General features: G+C 39.8%; 1 protein-coding gene across 1 annotated transcript in view; it reads left to right on the forward strand.

The window, feature by feature from the left end:
- arhgap24 (Rho GTPase activating protein 24) overlaps positions 1-26,131 on the forward strand; it is a 67,293-nt gene that overhangs the window by 7,197 nt on the left and 33,965 nt on the right. Inside the window, exons 2-3 of the mRNA XM_022762880.1 lie at positions 2,935-3,159; positions 16,886-16,973. Coding sequence (XP_022618601.1) covers positions 2,950-3,159; positions 16,886-16,973 — 298 coding nt within the window. The 5' untranslated portion in view covers positions 2,935-2,949. The remainder of the gene's footprint in view (positions 1-2,934; positions 3,160-16,885; positions 16,974-26,131) is intronic.

Consider the following 26,131-nt stretch of genomic DNA (forward strand, 5'->3'; position numbering starts at 1 on the left):
CACAGGTGTTTTACAGGGACACAGGATGCACTTCTGGGAGCCTGTTTTCAATGTGCTGAATGGACAAAACAGTCAGGAAGTGATGTGTTCTTGCCAAGTCTTTGCAGTTGCTTCATAAATGTGCTTACAGCCACATCTGGGACCATCAGGGAGGTTCACAGGAGAAGTGTCCACAAAAAGAATGGCTACATATGGTTGAAAACAGGTCAGCTGTCCTGTCTTTAGACCTTGTTAGGTTACTGCTTCACAAAATTGAAGTATCTAAAGTAGCTGCTTATCCTGATAGCAAAATTTTATTTTCATCACTTTATGGCTGTTGTTAACGCACCATTTCCCATGATTCTACTGGATTTGTTTGATAGAGTCCATAAACAAAAGGAGCATGAAAATGAAGACAAACAACTTTCTAAAGGTCACAATTCATCATGCTGTTCCTGAATGGGCCAAAGAACCGCTAACTTTTCAAATAATCTTATTCCATTTGTCTGGTAATTTATAGATGTAGTAATGATTACGCTTTCTACGACTGTACAGCAATTTATTACCTCTGGACTAGACCACAGAGCATTGTATTGTAAATTGTAAATAGTCTTTCTGCTCTCAGCTAGCTCCAAGTTATTCACATTAACAAAAAAAAAAACAGAGTTATTTACCATTTCAGCTGGTAGCAGCACAGGCCAGTCCCTGCAGTGCCGTTAACTAGGCCCTGTGCAGGAACCATGAAATTGCAATGGGGCTGTGGCACCAGACTGGCAACACAGCAGGTGACTCCAACAACAGATGTGTGTACCAACCCTAGACTGTGATTTATGCTGCGTGTGTGTGTGTCCATATGTGTATTTATAGACTATTCAAGCTAACAGAAAGTATGTAAGAAGCAACAGGATTTAAGAAGCTATTCACTCCAGTATTGGTGTTAAACAATCCCACGCAAAGAAGAATTTTTCCTTGAAAGAACTGAGCCCAGTTGATAGCTTTCACCGCTGTTGAAGGAAGAGCACACATGAAGAGCACACACGAAGAGCACACACTTGGTGCAGAGATGAAGTAGAGATGGATAACAGATAATAAGTAGGTTATGGCTAGCACAATGCAAAACAAGTAAAAAACTGTTATTTTCTGAGAGGAATGCAGAGGAGTGAGCGTGTTTCGGCCTGCACATATTGTACATACAGGACATGTTTACTTGGACTGTGTGTGTGTGTGTGTGTGTGTGTGTGTGTGTGTGTGTGTGTGTGTGAAACCAGACAGAAGTTTAGAAATCGCCACAGCAGTCCTGCTGCACTTGCTGCACCACTGCCTGGAACACTGCTGGCCTGCATCTGGTCCACATCTGGACCTGTGGGCTGTTTGGATGTCCACCAAGCCAAGCTCCACCAGAGCCACTGATAACATGGCGATGCATAAAGCTGACAGCAGCAGTCTCTGAGTAGTAGCATATGCCCCTGAATGATGCAGAGGTTCATTATGCTTTTGGAAACAATATGTACAGGGGGATGACTGCATGCAGGTAGGTATGTAGGTAGGTAGGTAGGTAGATAGATAGATAGATACTTTATTTATCCTATTTATCCTAAATTCATGTGTCATTAGCTCATTGTTGATAATAATAATAACAATAATAATTTGATTAGTCCACTTCCTTTGGCTGAGGTGTTCTACAGCCTGATGGCAGTGGGAATAAAGGATCTCCTGAACCTCTCTGTTCTGCAGCGCAGTGAGATGAGACGTTTGCTGCAGCTGTAGCTGCTTCTCTGTGCTGCCAGAATGTTGTGGAGAGGGAGGTTGGTATTGTCCATGATGGCCTCCATCTTACATTGCATGCATCTCTCCACAACAGTCCTGGCTGAGTCCAGACTCCTACCAAGCACAGACCCAGCTTTTACCAGCTTGTCTGGTCTCTTTGTGTTTGTGTCGGACATGCTGCTGCCCCAGCAGACTGCAGCATAAAAAAGTACACTGGCCACCGCTGACTGATAAAAACATGTGCAGCATTTCACTGCAGACATCAAATTTGCGCTGTATGTATGGACGTGTGAAGGTTTTAGCTGCAATGAAGGACATTTGCCTGCATATGATTATGTACTGAATAGTAAGCTTGGGGAAGCAGAGGGGATAAGGGCAACTTACGTAGGAGAGTGACACAGAAAAAAAAAAAAAAGATAAAAGATTTGAGGTTTGGTCTGTGGTCTTGTTATCTGGCTTATGAATTCCTCCTCCCACATTTCCCTTTCTGCCTCTGTCTCCTTGCAACACTCTGTTTGTTCTGTCTAACCCAAATCCTGTGATGCTTCACCACACCACAGTGAACAGGCCCGACATTTCTGTAAAAGGGTGGATTCATCCAAACCATAAAAACAAAACAAACAAAAAATAAATTCCCATTTCTTTCCCATGTCTTCTCGGAAATAATCTTCCAATCGGGATTATGCAAAGATTCCAGCATTTTGGTGGAAAGAATAATGAAATGGACTGAATAAATCATTAAAATGAACAATCGTGTTTCTGCCACATTTTTACATGGACAGTGATATCTATAATTGTTACATTATGTGGCGGGTCATCCACTAATCAGAAGGTTGGTGGTTCAATCCCCAGCTCCTCCAGTCCACATGTTGAAGTGTCCTTGGTAAGATTTGGAACCCCAAATTCTAAACCCCTGGTGTCTGCTGCATCAGTGTGTGGATGAGTGGAAAAGCGCTATATAAGTGTAGTTCATTTATATCATGCCAATACATTTTTATGTTGGTTGAAATCTTTCAGAATATTGGGAGCTTAATATTCACTGGTCTTTTTTATGATTTCTATTCTACATGCCCACACTGAGTTTGGAATACGTTGAAGAATGTATTTGTTTTCCTCATGTTTGGTCTAGTTGGAACTTGTAGCCTGTATAAATCTAAACCCTTTCCAAACTGGTTTGCCTGTTTGCAGATCAGAGTTGCTGTAATGGACGACCAGTGTGTGTCCCACGGCAGTCCCCAGCGCAGTGGAGGTCCGGCCAGCACAGAAGTTCAGAAGCAGGCACGGCCGAATGTCATCAGGTGTGGGTGGCTCAGGAAGCAAGGAGGTTTTGTCAAGTCTTGGCACAGTCGCTGGTTTGTGCTGCGAGGGGACCAGCTCTACTATTACAAAGACGAGGAGGAGACCAAAGCCCTGGTAAGGCTGAGAACACGCTGAAGGACTAATCCCAGCTAAACTTGAAATCATGGCACACAACACACATGACCGATATCAGCACAGCACATTTAGACAGCTGTCAGCTAAATCAAAAAATCTATTTTTATCTCTTCTCAGCTGTTCAAGCTAACTTTCAACTTTCAACTTTCAGAAATCAATTATGTACCATTGGTGGAAAGCACCTAAGTACATTTACATGAGAACAATTTTGAGGTACTTGTACAGTACTTGAGTACTACAGTATTTCCATTTTATGCTCCTTTATACTACACTATATTTCAGTTACTTTAAAGATTGACATTTTAAATCAAAAACATAAGTCTATAAAAACGTACTTACAACTTATGTTTTCATTTGTCTTTTAGCTGGTGAAGAGATTTCCTCTCTAAACCCCTCAAATGGTTTCATTTAAATAACTTTTTGAAGCACAAAGAGGAAAAATTTCACTAAAAACACCAAAGAGCAGAGAATATTCCAAAAACTAAAAACAGATCTGTGAAGCAGAATTTAGTTTTTTTTTTCCTTTCCTCTCTCATTAATCAGCTCACGGCCCCTCAGATTTATCTTGTGCTTAGAGGGCCCCCGAAAAGGTTGGAATAAACAACACAACTGGCTCTACCTAGATCAGCTGCTACAGTAAAATGCTGCCTACACATTGATTTATCAGTATTAACAATCTAATGATGTGAAAATATTATATCACTCACTGCAATTATAAATGTAGGGATCTTACTTGTAATTGAGTATTTACTGTATACATGATGGTGTTGGTAAAGAAATAAAAGCTGAAACTTCTTCCTCCTTTGCCGTGATTGGCTGTATCAGCTGGTGCACTAGTTGCGAGTCAGGTGAATTGATTTGGTGTGTGAATGTTCAGAGGCACACAGAGATAGAAGAGTCACATCTGGACACACACACAGTCCTTCATCCAGTCCAGGAGTGGAGGTGAATAAATTGTTTTTTAGAAAAGCTGCAATAAATGAGTATGTTAATGACCCTAAGATTCATTAAAGGCCAGGAAGTCACAAAATTAGCATCAAGTTGTTCTTCTGTGGTCTACACACGCCTCAGGACACGCTCAAACATCAGACATTTGAAACACAACATAGGGGATGTGAGACTCCCACAAACCTATCTGGGGAGGATGTGGGAGTCATTTCCAGGTTGTGGACTCCTACATAGTCATCCCTTCTCTTTACATAATAAGATCAAAACACAAAGAGAAACACGGCTATCCAGGTTAAAGTCATTAACTTTAAGACAAACAGTGACAAAGACAAATATATATACATATATACAGTATGTGTTTGTGTGTCTGTGTGTGTGTGTGTATTTTAGCAGATGTACCCAAATACATACCAATATATGTGTAATATGTGCAGTGTGGAGACGTCATTGTAGCCCTTAAATATATATATTAATATATATATATTCTAATATAACACCAGAATGAATGAAATAAAAGCACATAGTGGTAGAATCACTAATGCTAGAATTAGCTTACAATGGGGATAAAATGTTTATGTAATGGTATATAATATGTTGCCAGAGACCAGAATATATAGGGGTTGAATTTAAATAGGATAATGGAAGCATTCTACGACACTATTTATCCCATCTTCATGATTTACTTCCATGAATATAAAATTACTCTGCTGCTCTCCTGTAATGATGTTATTTTGTGCAGTTCAAACAGTCATGCCACTGAAACAGTGGACACCTGGGGTCCACAGAGGAGACGCATCCCACAGACAAAGGAGCCATCCGACTCTGATTCAAATGAGTCAGGTTGTTGTTTTGACTGTTTGAGTAGAAGTCAAAGTAAACTGTCGTGAGCTTGTTCCCACTGAAGCCGACACACAGAGCTATACTGAAAGCAGAGGAGACAATGAGTAATGCAGACAATAAGGCTGTCTCTAACGTTACTGTAACCAGGCAGCCTCCCTCACTGAGCATGTGTAGCTGAACAAAGACGCAGCCAGGCAGACTTTGGATTCTCATTATGAATCAATATCACAGAAATGTGGAAGGCGCTGTATGTTCCTAACAGAATGTCTTTGGTGAAGTTCAACAGACTTTCTGTTCTCACTGATTTACGCTACTTCATGTTAAAGGACTGTTCAGGGATCAGTTTGCTGGGATTGAGTGTCAGGGATTAATAGTGCTTATTGGCTTTCTTGCTGAGAGGTAGATGAGAGGATTGATACAACTCTCATATCTGTCGGTTAAATATGAAGCTACAGCCACGCTAGTTTAGCATGAAGACTGGAAGCAAGAGGAAACAGCCTGGCTCAAGGCACAAAAAATGTGCTGACCAATACATTAGGAACTGATCATTAGATACTAATTCATCAATGTCAGTTAAGAGTTCAGAGTTAATCTATTCTATCTACCTATAATCTTTTTATAGATTATCAGTTATTTTCTGAATTGTCCCTTACTCACTCAGTAGTAACCACTCAGTTATTTAACCTGCTGTGTTTCCCTTTTGCGTTTCTAGATGCTCTGTTCTTTGTCTTCACAAAAAAAAAAAAAAAAAAAGAAATTGCACACAACCACAACCTCCTCTAATATCTATTCCACTCAAACAATATCCTCTTTTTCCATGGGAAAATACTGGAGCACAATTGAAATCTTCATTCTGCTCATCTACCCACACTTTTTCTGCCTGGCTGATTTCCCAGCAACCTCAGCTCAGCCAAACCCCCAGCCACATCAGCAGCAGAAGTCTCTGAAGGTTAAAGCACCAGACCTGAAGGTGGGCTGCTGGCCAGATACAGGGAGAGGAGATTTTCCTCACTGCTATTTCTGGGTAGCTCTGATTCTTAAGCAGCGTATTTAAAGTTGTGTTTTAGCTCTTGGTGCTGTGATCCCGAGGGAGTGATGCAAACGCTGTGGAGCACTTCTTCATAATAATTTAGAGAAATTGACAAGAAACTTTTTAGTTTGCCTTTGAGTTATATATCCACCTATATTTGTCTACCCAGAAATATTATTAATTAATGTCCCTACAACCTCACCAACCTGAGGAGCACTCTGACTCTTCTATGTTTTGCAACTTTCCATTCTTACCCTACTTTTGAAACAAAGCCAACATAAATTTCAGATACCTAAAAGTGCTACTTCTTGCAGAGAATGGGGGAAAATTCAATAAAACTAGGTCAGGCACAGAGCAGTGCGTTCAAAGCCCTTAAATCTCCATGACCTCCAAAGCTGAGCAGCATGGAGCAGCACAAGAAACAACACCCTAACAAGATACGGTACCCAGCAGAGTTTCCATGCAGCATCCTGAAAGAACGAACACAAGAAGGGCAAAGAGAGAGACACAGCCTTGTCTGAAACTGTTCCTAGCCTTGAACGCTGAAGTACAAGATCAGGGCAAAACATACACACACACACACAAACACACAAAGACACGGATTCTTACTTTGCAGTGTGTGAATTAAATCTCCGTGTCCTGAGCCGTTAACCACAAACGTCGGGGTGCGAAACTATATTTAGATCAGCGATTAATTAATTCTCTCACGTACAGTGAAGTCGCCATTTGTTACCTGTCACATTAGCCTAATTGCCGCCTCCTCTATGGGAGCAGGAACATCTGCACTTCTCCGTTGCCTATGGAAACACAGACGCCGACAAAGCTCAGACTGCTTCAATGTGAAGAGTCACAATTGTAGGGAAAGGCTATGTCAGAACTATTTCCCAATTTAGTGCACATTATATACTGTTGATCACAGCAGCTTTAGTTAGTGGTTAACAGTGCTAGCATTTAATAACTTATTAACTTATTGCTACAGAGGGTTTTTTTTTCTTGCACGCCGCTGCTCAGAGGAATTCTGATGTTTGAAGATAACATTATTGAAGAGGAAGCGTATTATTATACATCAGTACAGGGGACCCTGTTGTGTCCCATACAGTGGGGCCAAACCTCTCTGAGCAACGTGTGGAATCTGAGGAATGGGAGTCAGATGGAGGTGAGGGGTCACCGAAAAGCATGTGTAGGGTATGGCACGTGTGGGCTTAGAGTCAACATGCCATCTGCCTGCCCTTACTCGTCCATGGAGATGTATGCACACATAAGCATGCATGTACTCACTCACATTCTCAGATACACACACACACACACACACACACACACACACACACACACACACACACACACACACACACACACACATACATATGCACTCAGATTTCATCTGGTTGAGCCATAAACAAAGGCCAAATTCATGCAGTGGGTGAAATGGAATGATTATTGTAATTTAAACCACTTAGCATTGTATCTGTATGCCAGGGAAGTAAGTGAGGTGACATTATGAATGAATGAGAGAATTGTGAATGAATACATTGAACCAATTTTGTTCTATTATAATGTATTAAGAAATGAAAGACATATTACGATTTGATTAGGATATTACCATTCCAGCCACAACAAGACTTACAAGTTAGTTATTTAATATTCATAGTGTGAGGGGGGCCCAGACAAAATGATCTGAAGAAAAGTAGTCGGCTTTAATGAGAAACTGCATGAAATCAATAATGCAACAGTGCAATAATGCACTAAAAATCCTTTGTTTCCCTGCTTGAGCTGGAAACCGTTTGACCTTGGCATTTAACAGGAGTAAATAAATGCCACTGCACTTCTGTAATTCTGCACACTGCAAGGCTGTGTACAGTCTTACTGCTGCTCTGATGAAAAATTAACACTGAACCATTCATCTGACCTCCACCGCCTTGGTAGCTCTGTAGACAGTGAGGTCACTTTTGACATTGACCAAAACAGACGACGGTTACACTTGTGACTTTTGCGGTGACATGTGATCACAGCAGAACGCAAACTTTACGTAAGGTTTGAATCCGTCCACACAAAATCTGACTCGCATTGTACTTGAATGTCAGGGGAATGTGGATAATAATGTGGACATTATCCAAACGCAGATGTCATTCCGAGCATGCCTCACATCACTTTCTGAATACAGATCACCACTGAAATGCAAGTTTCACATTAAAGCGCCGCATTAGGTCTGCATGCACATGTGGCTGCGTGCCATCTGATGTCACTAACTGCATCTTCACAGACATTTTCTTCAGCAGGCTCAATACATTAGAGCAGGGGAAACATTAATCATTAATGCAAGACACTTGTAGCTGTCAGTGTTCCGAGGACACGTACTAAATACAGAGACTGTTCCCCTTCGATCCCTGCGTGGTGACCGCATGTCTAATAAGCTCTGTATTGATGGATGGAAAAGCCAATTAACTCTCACTGGACTTGCAACAAGTTCCTGCAAGTTCTATTTTCACTGCACTGCTTCTCTGTCTCCAATACCTCAGGTGGTAACAGGGCACTGCGATGAATTTCAGGTATGTGCAGGTGTAGTGGTATTTGTACAACTGGGAGAGCACATTTCCCCACAAGAAGTGAGCACGCAGCTGGTTGCAGGAGCTGTGTGGAGTTTTAAATCACATCAACATTTTTCACACACAACAGCAGTTCCAGCCGGTATCCCAGAGGCAGAGACCCTGTCTGACTTAAAATACTTTCCATTGGCTACATGTATCAGCTTCTGTATTATGCCAACATTTTTAAGTCACTGTATTCTAACAAGCGCTTATTAGTCTGTGCTGGAGGTCACTGCTCTGTCAGCGACAGAAATAACCTGTCAGACAAATAAGTGCATCAGCAGTATCAGTTTATGGCATATAATCCACTGCATGTGTCCTCTCAGACTCACTAGGGAGAGGTCTGAGAGGAGAATCAGGTGTCAGAAATACACAAAAAATGTTTGTTTGTTCTTTTTTTTTCCATGATGCCTTGCAGTTTAAAGTAGAGGAGATGACATAGCAAAATAAACACCTATTTATAGCATCGATAAACCATTTAGACATACCACAATAAAAACAATATTGTAAAAGTAGGCCTTTGCTAAGAAAAAACACTTATTAATATGCTTTTATGTTGTATTTGTAACCTAGCGCGCCGCCTTCTTTGTTTTCATCACAGCTGACGTCACGAGAGTGGTTGTTTACTAGGAAGCTTGAGTTCGACACTGTACTTGGAAATCACTGACTGCTGATGATCATCTTCAGAGATGTAGGTAGCTGAAGTGATCTGTTGCAACCCAAGATTTCCGTACCTTCTCATTCCAGATTTCTGATCTACAAATTTAGTTCATAATCGTCATTCTGTCACCGATACATCAAAGTGATGCTTGAGACTTGGTGGAAACCCTGAAGCATATATCAGTAACATAATGCACCACATCTTGATTGGTAGCAGGAAGGGACAGAACTTGAATTACCACTAAGGACACATTAAAGTAGAATATACTGTTTGTGCAAAAGGACTTGATCATGCTCTCATCTCTGTTGCAGAGGGTTTGCATGACCCATGAACAATGACTGACCATATTTATTCTTAGGGGAAGAGGGTAATGGTACATAGACACTAGTATTACAGTACTATAGCGTGTTTGTTGATACATACAGGGCCTAACAGGGCACGGCCTGGAAAATGAGTTTTTATTAAAGCTATAAATCTCAGTACTTTGCAAAATGGCGTAATAAAACTGGTCTTCTATCAGCTCTACACAGATATTCCCCTTGACCAAGACAAGGTATCTTGAAAACGAATGGCCACATTGAATTCTCTGTGGGTGTTAATACTCCCCGGAGGAAGAACTCTGGTTTTCATCATTTGTTCATGAGCTGCTCTCTCCGACAAAAATAATGTTTTTCAAACAATTATCCCACATTGTTGCAGATTTTAATGAAATTGATTTATATACTATATTTCTGGGTACCTATCATTCACCTCTGACCATGTCAGAGATATCAATATTAATATTTATGCCTTTAATTTGCAACGATTTATATCTTTCCTTATTTTGTGAAGGCCATGTAGCTCAAAGCATCACTTGTATGTCGCGTCAGCAGCAGTGTGAACTCCATTCGTACGACCTATCAATGCTGTTTGAGTCGGTGTCATTCATTTGATATGGCCAAACTTAATGTCGTCATATTATCAGTTTACTGTATATCAATGTTTTATGGTAGGGTACATCTTTTTTCTTCAAGCCTCAGGGGTGTTTATCATGTGAGACTCCAGGGTACCTGCTGAGAGATGAGAGACTTTACTCATCTGCTTCTGTCTCTGTGGCTTAATAAAAACAATGTGGGGAAAGTCAGCTTTAATCCGTCGACACTTTATTCTTTGTGGAATGATTTTAAACATGCTGCCATTAAGGTACCCAGGGGGTGGTCACAGTCTCATTTATTATTTAACGTTTGGAGATATTGGTAACTGGACACACAACCAAACTACAGTGCAAGACTATTTAATAAACAGGAATATGTCCTCTCTCTGTTCTGTGGTCGGTGCAGCTGTGCTCCAGTTTTAAAGGTGTGTCCACAAGCCAGTTTCACTGGAAAATAGTTGATGAGCAGAAATACGCCTCCTGTCTGTTCTGTGGGTAGGTATTTGTACACTTTGCAAGCCAATGTAGTAATGCCTCCTGCAGCTGTGCTCTCAGGTCTAGATACTGAGAGTTCGGTTGAACAAGCTATAAACTAATTTCACAGTTAACAAGAGTCAAACTCCTACCTTGAGTTTAAACCGTGCACATACACTTTGTGTACATCATATCATACTTACTATATAAAAAAAAAAACTTTTATCCTGTTGGTACAGATTATACCACAACTTGGGAGAAGTGAGGACAGCTTGAGACTAATCACCATCAGTATAAAGTTTGAGCCACAGTATTCCCTTACAATGACACAGCGCTTTATGTCTGAACATGTTTTCTATATTATTGCCGTTAGAAGACGATAAATCCACAAGGCTTATAAAGACACTCTGACTTTAATAAGATGAGACATTAGTTCCATATATATCTAACAAGGTTAAATATAGACATTCACTGCAGAGGGGAAACATTTATCAGTGAGTTAATTTGTGCATCTTGAGAGTGTGCATTGCGTGATGCTTGCCTATATGAATATATCCTTAAATATGAATGAGAGCTATTGTTGCTTGGCTACTGTGTTATGTAATATTTTGTCTTGAAGCAAGTCAAAATTTGACAGTGAGCAGTTGTGTCACACAAGGTCATTAATCATGTAATTTGATTAAATGAATTAGAGCAGCAATAGGTAGTGGAAACTGCAACTTAGACTCTGCCTCTTAAGGCATTCATTTTTTCCGCAGAGGACTGCAAACTCATCAATCTCTATTCTTTTATATTTATACGATTTCAAGATAATTGCTTTGGCATTTATAGTCTTTTAGAAAGAAAAAGAACAGACCAATTTAGCATTTTCTTAAGAGGCTCTGCTGATGCGATATTGGTATTTTTCTTTTCTTTTCTTTTTTTTTTAAATGAGTTCTGGTTTTGGCAGATGATCCTGTGTGAAACTTTATACATGAAACTCAAGTGCTTCTTGGGCAGAGATAAAAGGTTTTTTGTTTTTGCATCAGGCAGCAGCAGCAGCAGCAGCAGCAGCAGTGACAGGTATTCCTACAAGAAAGTGACAGGACATTGTGTGATTTCCAGCTGCTTGCACCAAAATCACTGTAGGCTTTCTTTCTCCCCTTGTTTTCGGGATCCCATGGCTTTTGATGGATTCACTGTGTCAAAGACGCATACTTGAGACCATTCTTGTCCTTGTTGTCTGCCTCCATACTAAAGCTCTCTGTCCCAGGTTTTGTTGCACAATTCTTTGCTAGAAGGGCTGGGGTTGTACTTCTGTTTAGTGCCAGAGATTGTGTGGTTTTCATTAAGTCTCCCCACATTAAAGCTTCGTCCTCTAACTGTTTGTTTTCCTCTTGAACTCAAACAGAAACTCCTAGATAGACTAAGAAGTTGGTTCAGACCATGATACCAATATGGGTTCAAGGGTGACCGTTTCTGTCTGCCACTCCTTTTAGTATTGTCATGTCTGAATTTTCACTTCATTCGCCCACAGTTAATCCACCAACTGAATAAAGATTAATGGTGAAGCCCTCCACTTTTCCACCCTATTGCCATTGACTGGCATATTAATATTTTAGTGAGTGTTATGCAGTTGCAGCTGTGGATTTACTGAGTATTTTACAATGGCTTTTGAGCATAGCGCAGCCAGTCAGAGCTGAGGACCAGAACTAGCTGTTTTATAACTGTGGAATAATGATGACATTTATTGGATTGATGGACTCAGTGGAGCGATCAGAGCAGAACAACCATGAGTAACTCTTTGGCAATTGAACAAGCAGGTCTCAAAGCTGGTACAGACAAAAATAGAGACTCGGATAGAGGAAAGGATAAACACATAGACACAAAAAAAAATCATTCACGCACTTAATATAATGCAGATAAGTATACCTAACATCTCCGGGTCTCCTGCTGAGTTTGACTTCCTGTGAGTGAGAGGTCACTGGAGCTGGAGAGCAGTAATTATTGGATAAAAAACCTGCTGATCAACAAGCCAAGGCTTAATGAGCGCTTAAATGATCTGCTACCAATAACTTCAGGTTAATTGACTTGAGTGCGAGCATTTATATGTTTGCAATGTGAAATCAATTTCTGCTTCACAATATATTGCATTACATTTCATTATCTTGACATGTTGCCCTGTTCTCGTCACTGATTCATCAAACCAGATCGTTAAGGTTATCTTTAACACCTCAGACTTAATAAATACATTCTTTTTTTCTTTTTTTACTGGCCTTGAACAACTGTTTTAATTCCAGAGAGTTTTTTAAGCAGCTATATTTAATATTTTTATATTAACAACAGATCACATGACTATGCTTATCTGAAAGGAGTTGCTCGTAGTGATGAACTCATAGGACTCACGGAGAATAATCACCTCTGCACTTCCTCTCAGCTCTAAAGAGCGTTATACAATCCTTCAGGGTTGGCATTATATTCCAAGGCTCAGGAGTAGATTCTGAGGGAAATGAAGTCTGTCTCCCCATTGACATGTTTTCCCCTTAGTACTGTAACAAGTTGTAACTGTTGACTTTCTCTCCAGGGTGAAAGGGAACCCAGTACATTGCAGGCACATGCTTCAGTGAACTGAAGTGTTACAGTCCTTACAGTATCTTGCTTGTTTAACTACAGCTGTCAAATAAATGTGGTGGAGTAGATAGTACAATATTTCCCCCTGATATGTAGGAGTGGAAGTATAATGTAGCATAAAATGGAAATACTAAAGTATCTCAAAATTGTACACTGCTTAGAGTAAATGTACTTAATTAGTTTCCACCAATGCTAATACAATTACTTATTCTTCAGCACACATGTATACCATTATCTAAAATTAGATAATATATGACATTTTATGTTAGTAATGAAATGCCAAGCCAACATTGGAAATGAAAGGGCGAGCTATCAGCTCGCTAGCACTAGTCAGCTAAACTGTAGCTTAAGGCAAAAGTTGAAACTAGCTAATGTTATTGTTCATCCATAGATACTTGACAAAGTCAAACTCAGAAACAAGCTAGATAATTAGCTACTGCTACCTACATTTACCTACAGTGTCTTGCCTTTCACCTTTAAGTGGCTGTGTCTTATTCTAACAGATTCTGCTACTAGACTTCATTTCACTAACGAACTAGTAGACATTTGGGAAATAAGCACTTGGGCAAGGTAACAAGCAACGTTGGTAAGCATAGTGAACCTCCTAAAGCTTTCCAATTAAACTTAAACAATTAAAAAATTACATGAATAGTTTTCAAATGCTTGTCATAAGGCAAACATGGAAAGTGGCTTGATGGATTAGCTGCAGCTCTTTGTCATATTGTTCGTGGAGCAGGAACATGATTTTAATGGTATAAACTCATTCAAACAACATGTAGACATTAACAATAGATAGCCTATCATGTGCCATGGGGTACGTGCTGGTCCCACAGTATCTTCCTGTCATATTATTGAGAAAGCCTATGTTACCTAGACAGTAAATGAAACATCCAAAGTGGAAGGAAATGATGCGAGAAACTGTTGCATGGACATTTACCCAATAACTGACGGTGTATTCAAACAAACTTGAATGAGGTAAAATATTTGGTTTATGACCATAATGAACGTCACATTCGGGTTTAACTGCTGTAGTGTGTGCAGGCTGGTCGGACAAACTTGTTTAGATGCCATTGATTTAACAGAGCTGGAGTCACAGTCAGTATTCTGGTATTTGCTTGCAGTCTGAGAAAATAACAACAAATCTGATTTCATTTGGAGCATACTGTTGGACACAGCCTCAGGAACAAACAGCCCCCCTGACAGGCTGCGCTGCTGCTTACAAGCCTGAGCCTCCTGCTGTCACTTTCCTCTGACAGATTTCTCTGAGCCTCTTATGTCCGTGTGTGTGTGTGTTCGTATGTGTGTAACTTTCTATTTGAGAACAAAAGATAATTGCGTTGGTGTCATTACACAGTTTCCAAAAATGACCTCATCCTTGTTAACAGCAACATAAAAAAAAATACAGAAAACACCCCAAGATAGTTTGGGTTTTTTTGCCCTGTTGGGTTGGGCCAAGCTGCCGTACTCTTTGCTGGGTAAATATTACTATGTCTGTGGTTAGGTTTGTCTGCAGCAAACAAAAGGCCACCAGGGGATGTCAGTATGGAAAGTGTGGAAGTGGGTTAGAGTCGGAGGAGAGGGATATCCATGCAGTTGTGGTTTTACAGTATGGAGGGACTACACAGGCTCTTTTATTCATTTTTAAGACTATATACATGAGGCACACACATGTATGAGTCTATCTCACCCACACGACTCACTTAAGTCATCTCCTGTTTCCCTGGAATCAGTACACTGTGCATGACAAAAAGATCTGTGTTCACTGAAAAAAAAAAAAAGTTCTTAAAGGTGCTTTTAATCCCAAGATACTGAAGCTAAGCAGATTCTCTTTCTGACAACCACATCAAACAAGCTTGTTCTCTCCCTCCACCCCTCCACTTTGGAGCTTGTCTTTCCCATCTTTATAACCCCCTTTCAAGCACTTCATCTGGGGCCTCAGGTAGGGTTTCCACTTCCTGGTTATCACAGTTATGGCTCATTAAAGGGCCCTCTCTCTCAGCAGGAAGGAAACTGAATGCCTCTCAGATCCTGCTCATGTGTATGGGTCCTGAATACCGATGCTGTCACCGATGCACATCTTGTCTTCGTTAACATTAACCCTGATAGAGGTCAGTCTAATGACTGTCACATGCTGTGGTGTGTCACTAAGGTCCGAGTTGTTAATCAAGTGAAAAGTCATTGTTTGATTATATAAACGGCAAACCTGCAGCTGGTTATGTTGTAATCCTTATTTTATAGTCACTCTAATTAAAAGAAGGTGAGGTATTTGCTAAGTAAGTGTGGTTATATGTGAAGATTATTAAACTACGCAGTAATTATGCACCAGTTCATTTAACTACATTTCATTCTCACAGGATTGACACATGCGAGTATTTGGTTATTTACTTGATGAGACCAAACTAGGATTCAACTGAAGATTATTTGCATTATCGATCCGCCTGCAGTTTGGCCCATGAAATGTTGAAAAATGGCCATCACAGTTTGCCAAAGCCCAAATGGACATATTCAAATGACTTATTATCCAACCCACCCAAACATATTTCATTTACAATCACAGAAGTCTAAGAAAACCACCAGACAGGCTTTTCACATTTGAGTTAAGTTTTTCCACTTGTGCTTAATAAAATGAGCGATTAAACTATTGCTTTATTATCAGAAATTCCTGCTTAAATTTTCTGTCAATAGTTAGAACATGATTTACCTACTTGTGCCTCTAAAAAGTACAAGCATCTCAGATTTAAAGTACAGCTGCTTTCCACCACTGCTGTCACTAATGAGACCCACAAAGACTCATAACTATCTGCAGACACACGCTGTGAACCTCCTGTGTCCAGCAGTATTAGAGGCACAGCATAATCATTGGTTATGGTATCTCTGGTCCAGTCAATGGCAGATAGACTGTGTCAGCCTCTGACGATGCGACACTGGCACTCTTTGACAACTAGACCCACAAATCTGCCCCGCAGCACATCTACCAGACAGTGAGTCTCGACAGTAAGGTTGCTATGAGGTTGACTCTGGAAAAAGATGCTGATGCCCCTGCTATTTAAAGCAGAGGATCTCTGGCCTTTAGTGTCACACAGATGATGTATCATTGTGGACAGAGCCGAGCCGGAGAGACGGTGATCCTCTATAATGCTCCACTTTGCCACATTTTATAACAACTCAGCTCCATCACCCGGGCACATCCCTGGGGACCAATACACCAGCTTCTTGGGCCGGCAGAGATGCTGATACATATGACAATGCAAAATCCAAACATGTCAGTGTTTTAAGCATATTTCTCCCACAATAACGTCAGAGAGATGAATGCTGCTGAGCTCGTGAAGTGCTGTGGTTACAAGAGAACAGCTGAATATGTTGTGCAGTCTGCACACAGTAAAGTATATTAAATAATATTAAAAAAGTCTTGTGATATTTTAAAAAAGAAACATCACAAAATCTTTTGTGACAACACAAAGAATCTGTACCATACATTAAGTATTTTGATTTATCTATACAGCATAAATATTCCTAACAACACCATTTACTAACATAACCACATTTACCAACCGAAAGGCAGCCAGTAAGTCAACATGTAGTCCTTATTACTCTGTGTGGATTTAACTATTGCTGCTGATCAGCCTCTTCTTTATTTTCCACAGGGAGCCATTTCTTTACCTGGAAACAAAGTTTCAGAGCATCCAACCAACGGCGATGAAGGGGGAAAATTTCTTTTCGAGGTCATTCCAGGTAGGAGAGGACAAAGGCAATTTAGTCAGTTACTGAGGGCAGAATGATGACAGCAATGCTGACTGGGCGGCAGCAGGAACAAAAACATAAGGTTTTGATCATTCGTGTCTGCAGCAAATAAATCTGAGTCTTAAACACTGTGAGAATCACCAGAGGAAAAATGTTGCCATTTACTGATTTTATTCATGCTGCTTTGTGTGGCAGCTGCAATATTAACTATTTGTTTGCCTACTGTTTGCTGCTGTGAGATCTGACCTTCTGACAGACTTCCTGTGTCCTGTCTGTTTGTGTCACATCGTGGATGGATGGGTTTCAAAGTTTTGACCAATAACCCAAAAAGATTATTTAGCACATTTGTGTGGCATTTCGCCTTTAGTGACAAAAACTGTTCAACAAACTGAGATTACAGAAATGCGATTTGCGATAAAGGTCATGAGACAACATTTAAGTACATGGATTATGTATTAGAGTCTTGATGCCCTGTGTGCTCAGATGGCACTACAAAACAGACACTGAGATAGGAAAACATGACACTGTAAACGGGGGGAGTGTTCCATGTCTTTTTTGATTATAAAGCAGGTCCAAATTTTATATTAATACTGTGAAAGTATTAAAGCGCTCAGTCCACAGAGAAATGCACACAGCCTGTATTCAGAAACTGCCTTAAAATGAGCCACCGGGACTTCTGTAACTTTGTGATGTCACAAGAAACATTTGGTTCCTCTGAGTGTTTACCTGACATTCTCTATATTTTTATTCAATTACTCAGAAAACAGTCAGGGCAATTGGGCTCGAGCCCCTCTTCTGATTGGCTCACGGACCTGTTGTTACTAGAGCTCCAGAGAGAAGCCTGAGAGAGGAGATGTAAAACTATACTGTGACTGTTTTTGGTTCTTAAAACCACAAATGTACATTCTTATGGATCAACACTTCAAATAAAATACAGGAAAAGTGTAAAATATGGGACCTTTGAACCAATGACCACACACTGTACTCTCACATATAACAAGGAGACGATCACGTATGGAAACATGGTCAACGCAAAGACAAAGAATTCCCAGGTGGAGCAACGCCCAGAATGTGTGTCTATGCAACAGATATTTAACACACCACATGCACACTGGGAAAACAGACACAGCTGTTAAAAGATACAGTAGCATAGTGCACCAACTGCACCAGCTGATCTATCTAAAACCCTGTAGAAAACACCAGATGTGTGCAACAACCATTCATACTTCGTTTTTATTAATCTTTTCCCTGGTGTTTATTAAATGGAGTTAAAGTATGAAGACATTTTCTCACACAATGTGTGGCCCCACAGTGGAAACACACACACAAACTGGCAGATAATAGTGCAGGTTCTTTCTAACATTTGTCAGTAAAAGCTCATTTAAAGACGGCCAAGACTGAGCCAAAACTAAACAAGGTACTTGGGCAGCTGGCCAGAGACGACAGATGACCAGTCCAGGTGTGTGTCAGGTTTTCTTGTGTTTTTTGTTTTTGAATGCTCATGACATTGCTTGTTATCTGGTGCTTTCCACATCAGATGAGGATTAACAGGTCCCTGCTGAGATCATTTCATGGACTTTGAGTTGCTGCTTTTCAGTACAGCCGTTCCATGTTCACACTGAAAATCAACTTGTCATCTCGTGATTAATAGTCCTCAGTGTTGAAGGTGGTCGTGTCATGGGATAAACAACACATTTATTAGTCTAGCTACTATTTTTCTCCATATGCTTGAGCGCCGTTGTCATGGTAGAAGGCATTTTGAAGTGTCAACACACATAAAGTGGAACAAATAAAGAAATGTTTTCTCAATATACAGCTGTCCAAAAAAATGAGATATTAGGTATTTTGATGCCATTTTCAGTGAGTGAGCAGGTGTGCGTTCGGAGACTTGTTCAAAGACATATTGACAGGATAATAATACACCAACCACTATGAATTTTCTCTGGCACAAGAATATGACTGACATCACCCATGTGGATCCTAAAGCTACTGTATATGGGCTTATGTTTTTGAATTTCTGGTACTGACTAAATGAAGGTGCTTTTCACAAAAAAAAAGTTAGTCATCTGGTGCCATGAAAAACATCACCAAAGGGAATTTTCAAAATCAAAACTATATTCTCGCTTCTCAATTTTATATCAGTGCACTTCAGCTGGAAAACACCCACAATACAAAGAGATAAGTCATTAAGTCAATAAGGAAGTGAAGGTGGCACATAATCCTTCACATAGCATATTTTAAATATAAATTTAACATTTCACTTGAAAGAGGAAGATTTAAAACTGCTGAAGGTTCTACTTGTTATGAATGACATGTTGACAAGTTTCTGTGAAATATTTATTTTGTAGTAAGACTTTAAATACAGTACATTAAATCTGTAATCACATGCCTCACTGACACACTCAGTGGGCATCCATGTTGTTGGGTTTGCTTGCTGAAATATAATGTTGAATGTTTTAGCTGAATTGGCAAATCATGATATTTTTGTAAGCAGAGGCATGTGAGCACAAATTGGTTATGGAGTTACAGCTTCCTTTTTTCCTTGTGGAGAAATGATGAAATGTAATAACAGAGTTTTAATTTCTGTTGACTTGTGAGACTCCATGTTGGTGTTTTTCAGTCTCCAACACTGTTAAACTGTTTTCATGCGTTCTTATTTCCAGTAGGACCCGACTGTATTAGCTTCTGTAAAAGTTCTGAAAGAGGGGAGAGGAAATGTGAAACACCACTGACTCAAATTATTCTACCTGCAATAGCATTCATGACATAATTACCACAATATACCAGAGGCTGTTCCCAGCTGCCATTTCCCATTTAACTCACTTTGTTTATCTATGTTGGAGTTTTTATCAAAACGTCTTTTGTGGTTCGGAAGTGATGGCGAATGTGACCAAACATTTCTCAGACAGCACTTTCAACCTCGTCATGCAGACCATGATACTGTAAATCATGACATACTAATATAGCATATTGTATTTTAAGTTTTCACTATTGACCATATCAATGCAATGTTTTTTTATATTGATTAAAGCAGGGAAAAGTGAAGCACAGATAACACTGTGTGAGTACTTGAAATAAAGTCATAATACTAACAAATTAATACAAATCATGTACTTTCAAGAGCTTGATAACATTTCAGTTATAAGTGTAAAGTATAGGCCCATTCAATTATAAATAAAAAGCAGCAGAGGCAGTCTGTACTACATTTTTTGATTTATCTAAGCATATGAGAGACACAATAATATAGTTAACATATGGGAATAGGACAAATGATTTCCTACCATTCTTTTTCCTAAAATTTTCAGTGTATTCAAGGTCAAATTTCAGGGGCAGTTACCAGTAGGTTGCCCGAAATAATTAATGACTTCATTTTCAGATCTCTGTTTTTTTGCAACCAAGGTCATCATTTGATTGATGATGCTTTCATTACTGCACTGCACTTTCAGTACTGTCTTGTACTGTGTAAGCAACATTTTCATTGTTTTATCCTTATGTTAACATATGTGGTCTGGAAATATAATAGTATACTTCTACAGAAAGATACAAACTATAAGTTAGTGAAAAAGTGGAAATACTTTTTACATGTCATGTCTCAAGTGTGCTGTATTTATCTTTTTAAGCACACAGTATTTTGAAATTACTTTCATGAAAGCGAGACCATGTAACCTCTGCTGAACAATGGCCACCGAGGGCACGAATTACAATAATGGGATAAGGCTAAATACTAAACCATAATGTAAGAGAAGCATCAAACTGACTCGGTAATACAGCATTAGTTATGTCATGAGCTAATATTAGCCACCGTAAGCTACTTGTCATTGTAGACCAAGTGAGGCCATAGCAGCAAAACCTCATTGTTCAATTTATTGCTTTTCATTTGCAAGACAAACAATTTGTTATTTCTTCTTTCAAAAGACGTTGTTTGACATTTTGAAAAATGCGCTTTTTCACTTTTTCTTACCTACAGTTAGATAAGAGGATCAACACCACTCTTATGTCTGTACTCTACAAGTCCAACCTCAACCTACCGCAAACCTGGTTAGCTTAGCATAGCATTAAGACTGTAAACAGCTAGCTCGGCTCTGTCCAAACATAACAAAATCCATCTGCCAGCAACTCTAAAGCTCACAAACTAACATATATGTGTATGTATATATATGTATGTATATATATATATATATATATATATATATATTGTATACATACAACATTATTTGTTCCATACAAAACCAAAAGTGTAAAAGCAACAAGTTTCAGTTTTATAGGGGTTTAACTTGTGTGTAAATCCTGCTTCCAGGCTAAGATAAGATAACCAGCTGCTGGCTATAACCTCATATTTAATGGACTGAAAGCATATAAGCATATTTCCTAAAATGTCAAGTAGTATTATTATTGTGCAGTTCCAGTCCACAAAGTTTATTCACATCTATAATTTTTCTGATTAACACAGGCTTATGCTTCACTCCAATGACCACCATCTGTAGTAAACTGTCTTTTTCAAACTATGAAAAGCTGAGTTTGAGTTTGTTATGGCTGTGTCTCAGATGAGGTAAAATTACTCACACAGACCAAAACATGGATTAAAATGTGAGTAACCGCATGTTCAACAGTACAAGATCCATTTGAGGGTTGTTAAAACACATCAGGACTCAACAGAGTTTCAGTATGTAGTAGCCTACCACTAATTTAGTACAACTAAACTGTTTTCCCCGTCCACTACTCTCTCATACTGATGGAAAACAAGTACATGGCTTGTTATGAGGCAGCGAATAAAGAGGCCTAAGAGAGCAAATGAAAGGAAAACACAACACATATATTCCACTGGTCTAAATGTGGCCCTGCAGTCTGAACACAACACATGGACAGTCTCTGGCAGACAGACGGACGGGAAGTGATGGGGGGGGGGGGGGGGGGGGTCGAGAACTGCTAGGGGAAGTGGGGTGCAAGACAAGAGATGTACAGAGATGTCCGTTGTCTTGTAAGGGCAGTGATGAGATTTGAACATGAGCCTGGTATCTGGTGACCGCCAGGGGCTTGAATAGCAGCATTGGGACATGTGTACGGGAGGGGAGACTCACATTAACACACAAACATCATATTTTAGCTTTTCTGGAAACTTTTACTTACTTACTCTGTGCTGGGGGGAAAAGCCGCAAAAACAAAAAAAAAAAAAGTTGCAAAGAAGTTCAGAAAGCATCCCTGCAACTTTTGTTCACCTGTGCTGTGCACCCCCTGATGCTTCTCTCTTGTCTTTGTCTCTTTCTCTGAGCACATCCACATCTGAGTGATTTGTGTTAAACCCGCAGAAAGATTCAGTGGCCCGAAAAGGGGGGTGGGGGGGTGGGGGGTGGGTGTGGAGGCCTGTGAGGCAGGCTTGCCACATTGCCAACAATATTTAGACTGGAATCATGATTATGTCACATTTTGAACTGTTTGACAGAGACACACAGGTACAGACACACTGAGGCTTTTGTTTTGCTCACCCCTACCAGGACTTGAAGCACCAGTGACGTTGCTCTCCATCACACTGACACGTTACGACACGTGCAAGCACACATGGGCCTGAGCTACAGGGAAGAGGAATAAAAACACAAATACGGTTATCAAAGTTCCTGTAAAAAGTTTATTTCTAAGATAATCTGTGCAGGACATTTTCATACCATACCTGAAGATTACATTATGGCAGCAGACAGATTCTATGTAGCGGTATTTAGAGGCACCTGCAAACTTTTCTAAATGTTGTTGCTTCTTAAGGGATCATTGACAAAGTAGCTTCTTTACAGTATCTCTCATTCAGAGGCAGCACTGACAGAATAAAAAGCTGGATTTTCTCTCAGTCCAGATATCTGCAATACACATCATCAGAACATCCCGCTGCTCAGGATCGGTGTGCAGGTTTATCTGATGTCACTGAATCCTCCCAAGAATGTCAGGTGTGATCTGAATACAGCTGCCTGGTGTAACAGAGCTCGGAGCGCCGGGGTAGCTGGATGTTGAGACTGCAATACAGCCAGCAGGCAAGAGTCTGCCTTTCAGTAAATTATGAATTTAGACAAAGTGGCACAGACTCATTATTTATTTACCTGTCATAAATACCTGTAGCTAAATGTCATTCCTGTGGCCCAACTGTGATTAATCATCCCATTCCTATAAAACAAGAATCAACACAGGAAACACTCCCCGCTGTGTTTTTGATGGAGAAAACAGTGTGCTCCTCTTTCCCCAAGCTCTAATAAACACAAGGCTTTGGCTCCAGTATGAGTTCAATATGTCACTCTCTCCCTCTCTCCTTTTTTGCCTCAGGCTCAGTATTTTTGCTCTTTCTCTCCCTGTTTCTCTTGGTTGTCTGGTTATAGTAGCTGGTCAGGCCACAGCAGGACACCGCTGCTGAATTATGGGAATATTTTCCCTGCTTATCCCCAGAGGCTACCATCCCCTTCATTCATGAGAGGACCTTGGGATCATGTTGCCGTGAGCAGGTGGACAGTCTTAAGCTTAAATGCTGTTTTCTGAGTCCATGATACATACCTGAGGGGTAGGAGAGATTCCCCTCTACAAGTATCAAAGACTTTGTTTGGCTCCAGCTTTTGTATAAAGTATTGTCTGCATTTTAAGGGACTTGACATGGTGCTGTAGCAAAGTTTGGATGGGGGAAATCCTCAGAGCAGCTGATGAAATAAAGGCGACAGTGCCATCATGTGGTTTTCTAAGTAATTACACCGCAAAAATGTTTTTGACTTTGTCTATTGCAAAATAGTAAGCTGAAGTTCATTAGGAAACTAACCAGAATAAGAGTAATCCTTGTTGTTTATTTTAATAAAAGCTGTTGTATGATTCAGTCTTAATGAAGAGTTGTTTTGAGTTTATGTCCATGTAATGACTTAAAGATTGGTCTCATTTGAGGCGTTTTGTTTCTTTCACACTTGATTTCTGAAACAATAGTGCTGTGAGTGACATGATTTAGGTGTGTATTTCCATAATAAGCATAACTTTAAATCACTTTTGCACTAGTTTTGGTATAAAATAATAAAAAAAAAGGTGGTATTCATACACTGCTGGTACTATAGTGGGAAAGTACTGTGGTCTTGTGGAGCATGATATAGTTTTATTGTTGAACATTTGTAAACATTTACTTATCATTGACTGTGCAAACTCTATCCACTGATGAAGACTGTGAGATGCACTTGAGAGCTTCAGAAAAAGGTAGTTAGTGGACACTGAGTTTGGTCAGATTTAATGCTTTGTGGTTTATTACATTCCTAATTCTAATTGGTCTAATTATTACTCTCCCTTCAGCATACATCTCCCCTGTGATAACATGTTATGAGTTTTATATGTGAATGTGTCTTATTATTTCATGTTTTGATTTAGTGCATCTGAGACTAATGCTCCATCACGATCCTGTGACTGCTTGACATGTATGCCTGATGGGTAACCATAGGTAGCCACCTGGGTGACCTCTGCAATGAGTTACGGGTGTCATATGTCACTGAGGTGCATGTCTTGTTCACACAACGTGACTTGTGTGATTGAGTTATGATAATTACAGTGTAATTATGAGTAGGCAGGCAAGACTGGGAGTAAATCAGACCCAGACAGTAGAGACGGGGTGTGTGAAAATGTTCTTTTTATCGTTATTATTCTGGTTAATGCGAAACATAAACTGTCATTGTATGATCCAGCGGGGAATGTGCTTCATCAGGATAACATGCTAAACCTATATAGTCACACGTCTAATTAAACAGTAATGACTGAATGTCAGGTTGATAGTACAGATTACTATTGGAAGGTGAAGACAGACATGCAATTTTAAAACCACAGACTACTGTACTGTTCATTATCAGGAAGTCCAAGGTCACTCATAAACTGGTAACGCTGGCATGTAGACTGTAAGCACCTAAAGTTGATGATGGAGTGATGGATGGAAAAAAAAGCCCAAATGAGCAGAGGCTGGCCGTTAATAACCCCAACAATTATGCCACTTGTTAGTTAATGGTAGTAAATATGGCAGGCTAAGAATAGTACTCTCCAGGCATCAGTGTTTAAGGTTAATGAAGCCCCAGTGGAGTAATTGAGAGAGCATATGAATCTGTGGTGCTGACATTTCAGTGTCAGGATGTATGGAGGTGGTTTTCAAATAGGCCCCATGTCACATTGGTCATGGAAAACTTCTGGTGCTGGCACTGGCTGTATACGTGTATATGTGTGTGTGCGCCCTCTGACTTCAGCATAAGCAAGAGTTCAATGACCCTTGGTGCAGCTTTAACTATATGATGTTTTAACTTTAATTGTGTTTATTTGTGAGGGTTGGAGTCCATTTTTTATTATCAAATGTTTATAGATTGTCTGCAGCTCTAAATTATGCACATGTTGCTGTATAATGGTGTTTATGGGGTGTCTAAAAGACCTTGGACTATGTTAATTCCACAAGAGACTCACTGCTTCATCTGTATTTCTATTTCTCTTTCATGAAATACAAAAAAAAAAAAAAAAGATACAAAATTAAAAGCAACTATTTCACAGCAGGTGCAGCTATTGCACACCATGCAGCCCCACCCATATGAAATTGAAAAGCTCCTGGAAATAAAAATGACTTCTCCACCCAACACACACACACACACAAACACACAAACAGCACCTCCTACACCCATTTCACTGTCATGGCTGGAATATATGCTAATTCATACACAAGTTTGATCAAATTAATCTAACACACAGGACATAAACAAGCAGCTCTCTGTGTTTCAAAGTCCATGTTTTGATATATTGATTTAATTAGCCGTTGGATGTATAGTGCCCACACTGCTTCTAATGCATCATAAATCCAGGAGGAATATGAGCAACAGTATGAGGTCGTGTCTTAAGAGAGGAAGCAGTGGAATTGATTGTATAGATGCTGCTGTGGTGAAATGATGAAGCCCACAGAAGCATGAGTGACAGGATTCTGTTTTGCATATAAAAGCGTGGACTATCTTCATTCGTACACCCCCCACTGCTCTGTCTGCTCAGAGCCTGTGGGATGTATTCAGTGTCCTTTTTCTCTCAAGAATTCACTTTGTGATATGACATTTTCAGAAAGGTCAATAACTGAACTTCTCTCTCTTTTCTTCACTTATACCATTTATATATATATGTGGTGTGTTTGTGTG

Source organism: Seriola dumerili, unplaced genomic scaffold (assembly GCF_002260705.1).
Source record: "Seriola dumerili isolate Sdu_G_001 unplaced genomic scaffold, Sdu_1.0 BDQW01000450.1, whole genome shotgun sequence".
Taxonomy (NCBI): domain Eukaryota; kingdom Metazoa; phylum Chordata; class Actinopteri; order Carangiformes; family Carangidae; genus Seriola; species Seriola dumerili.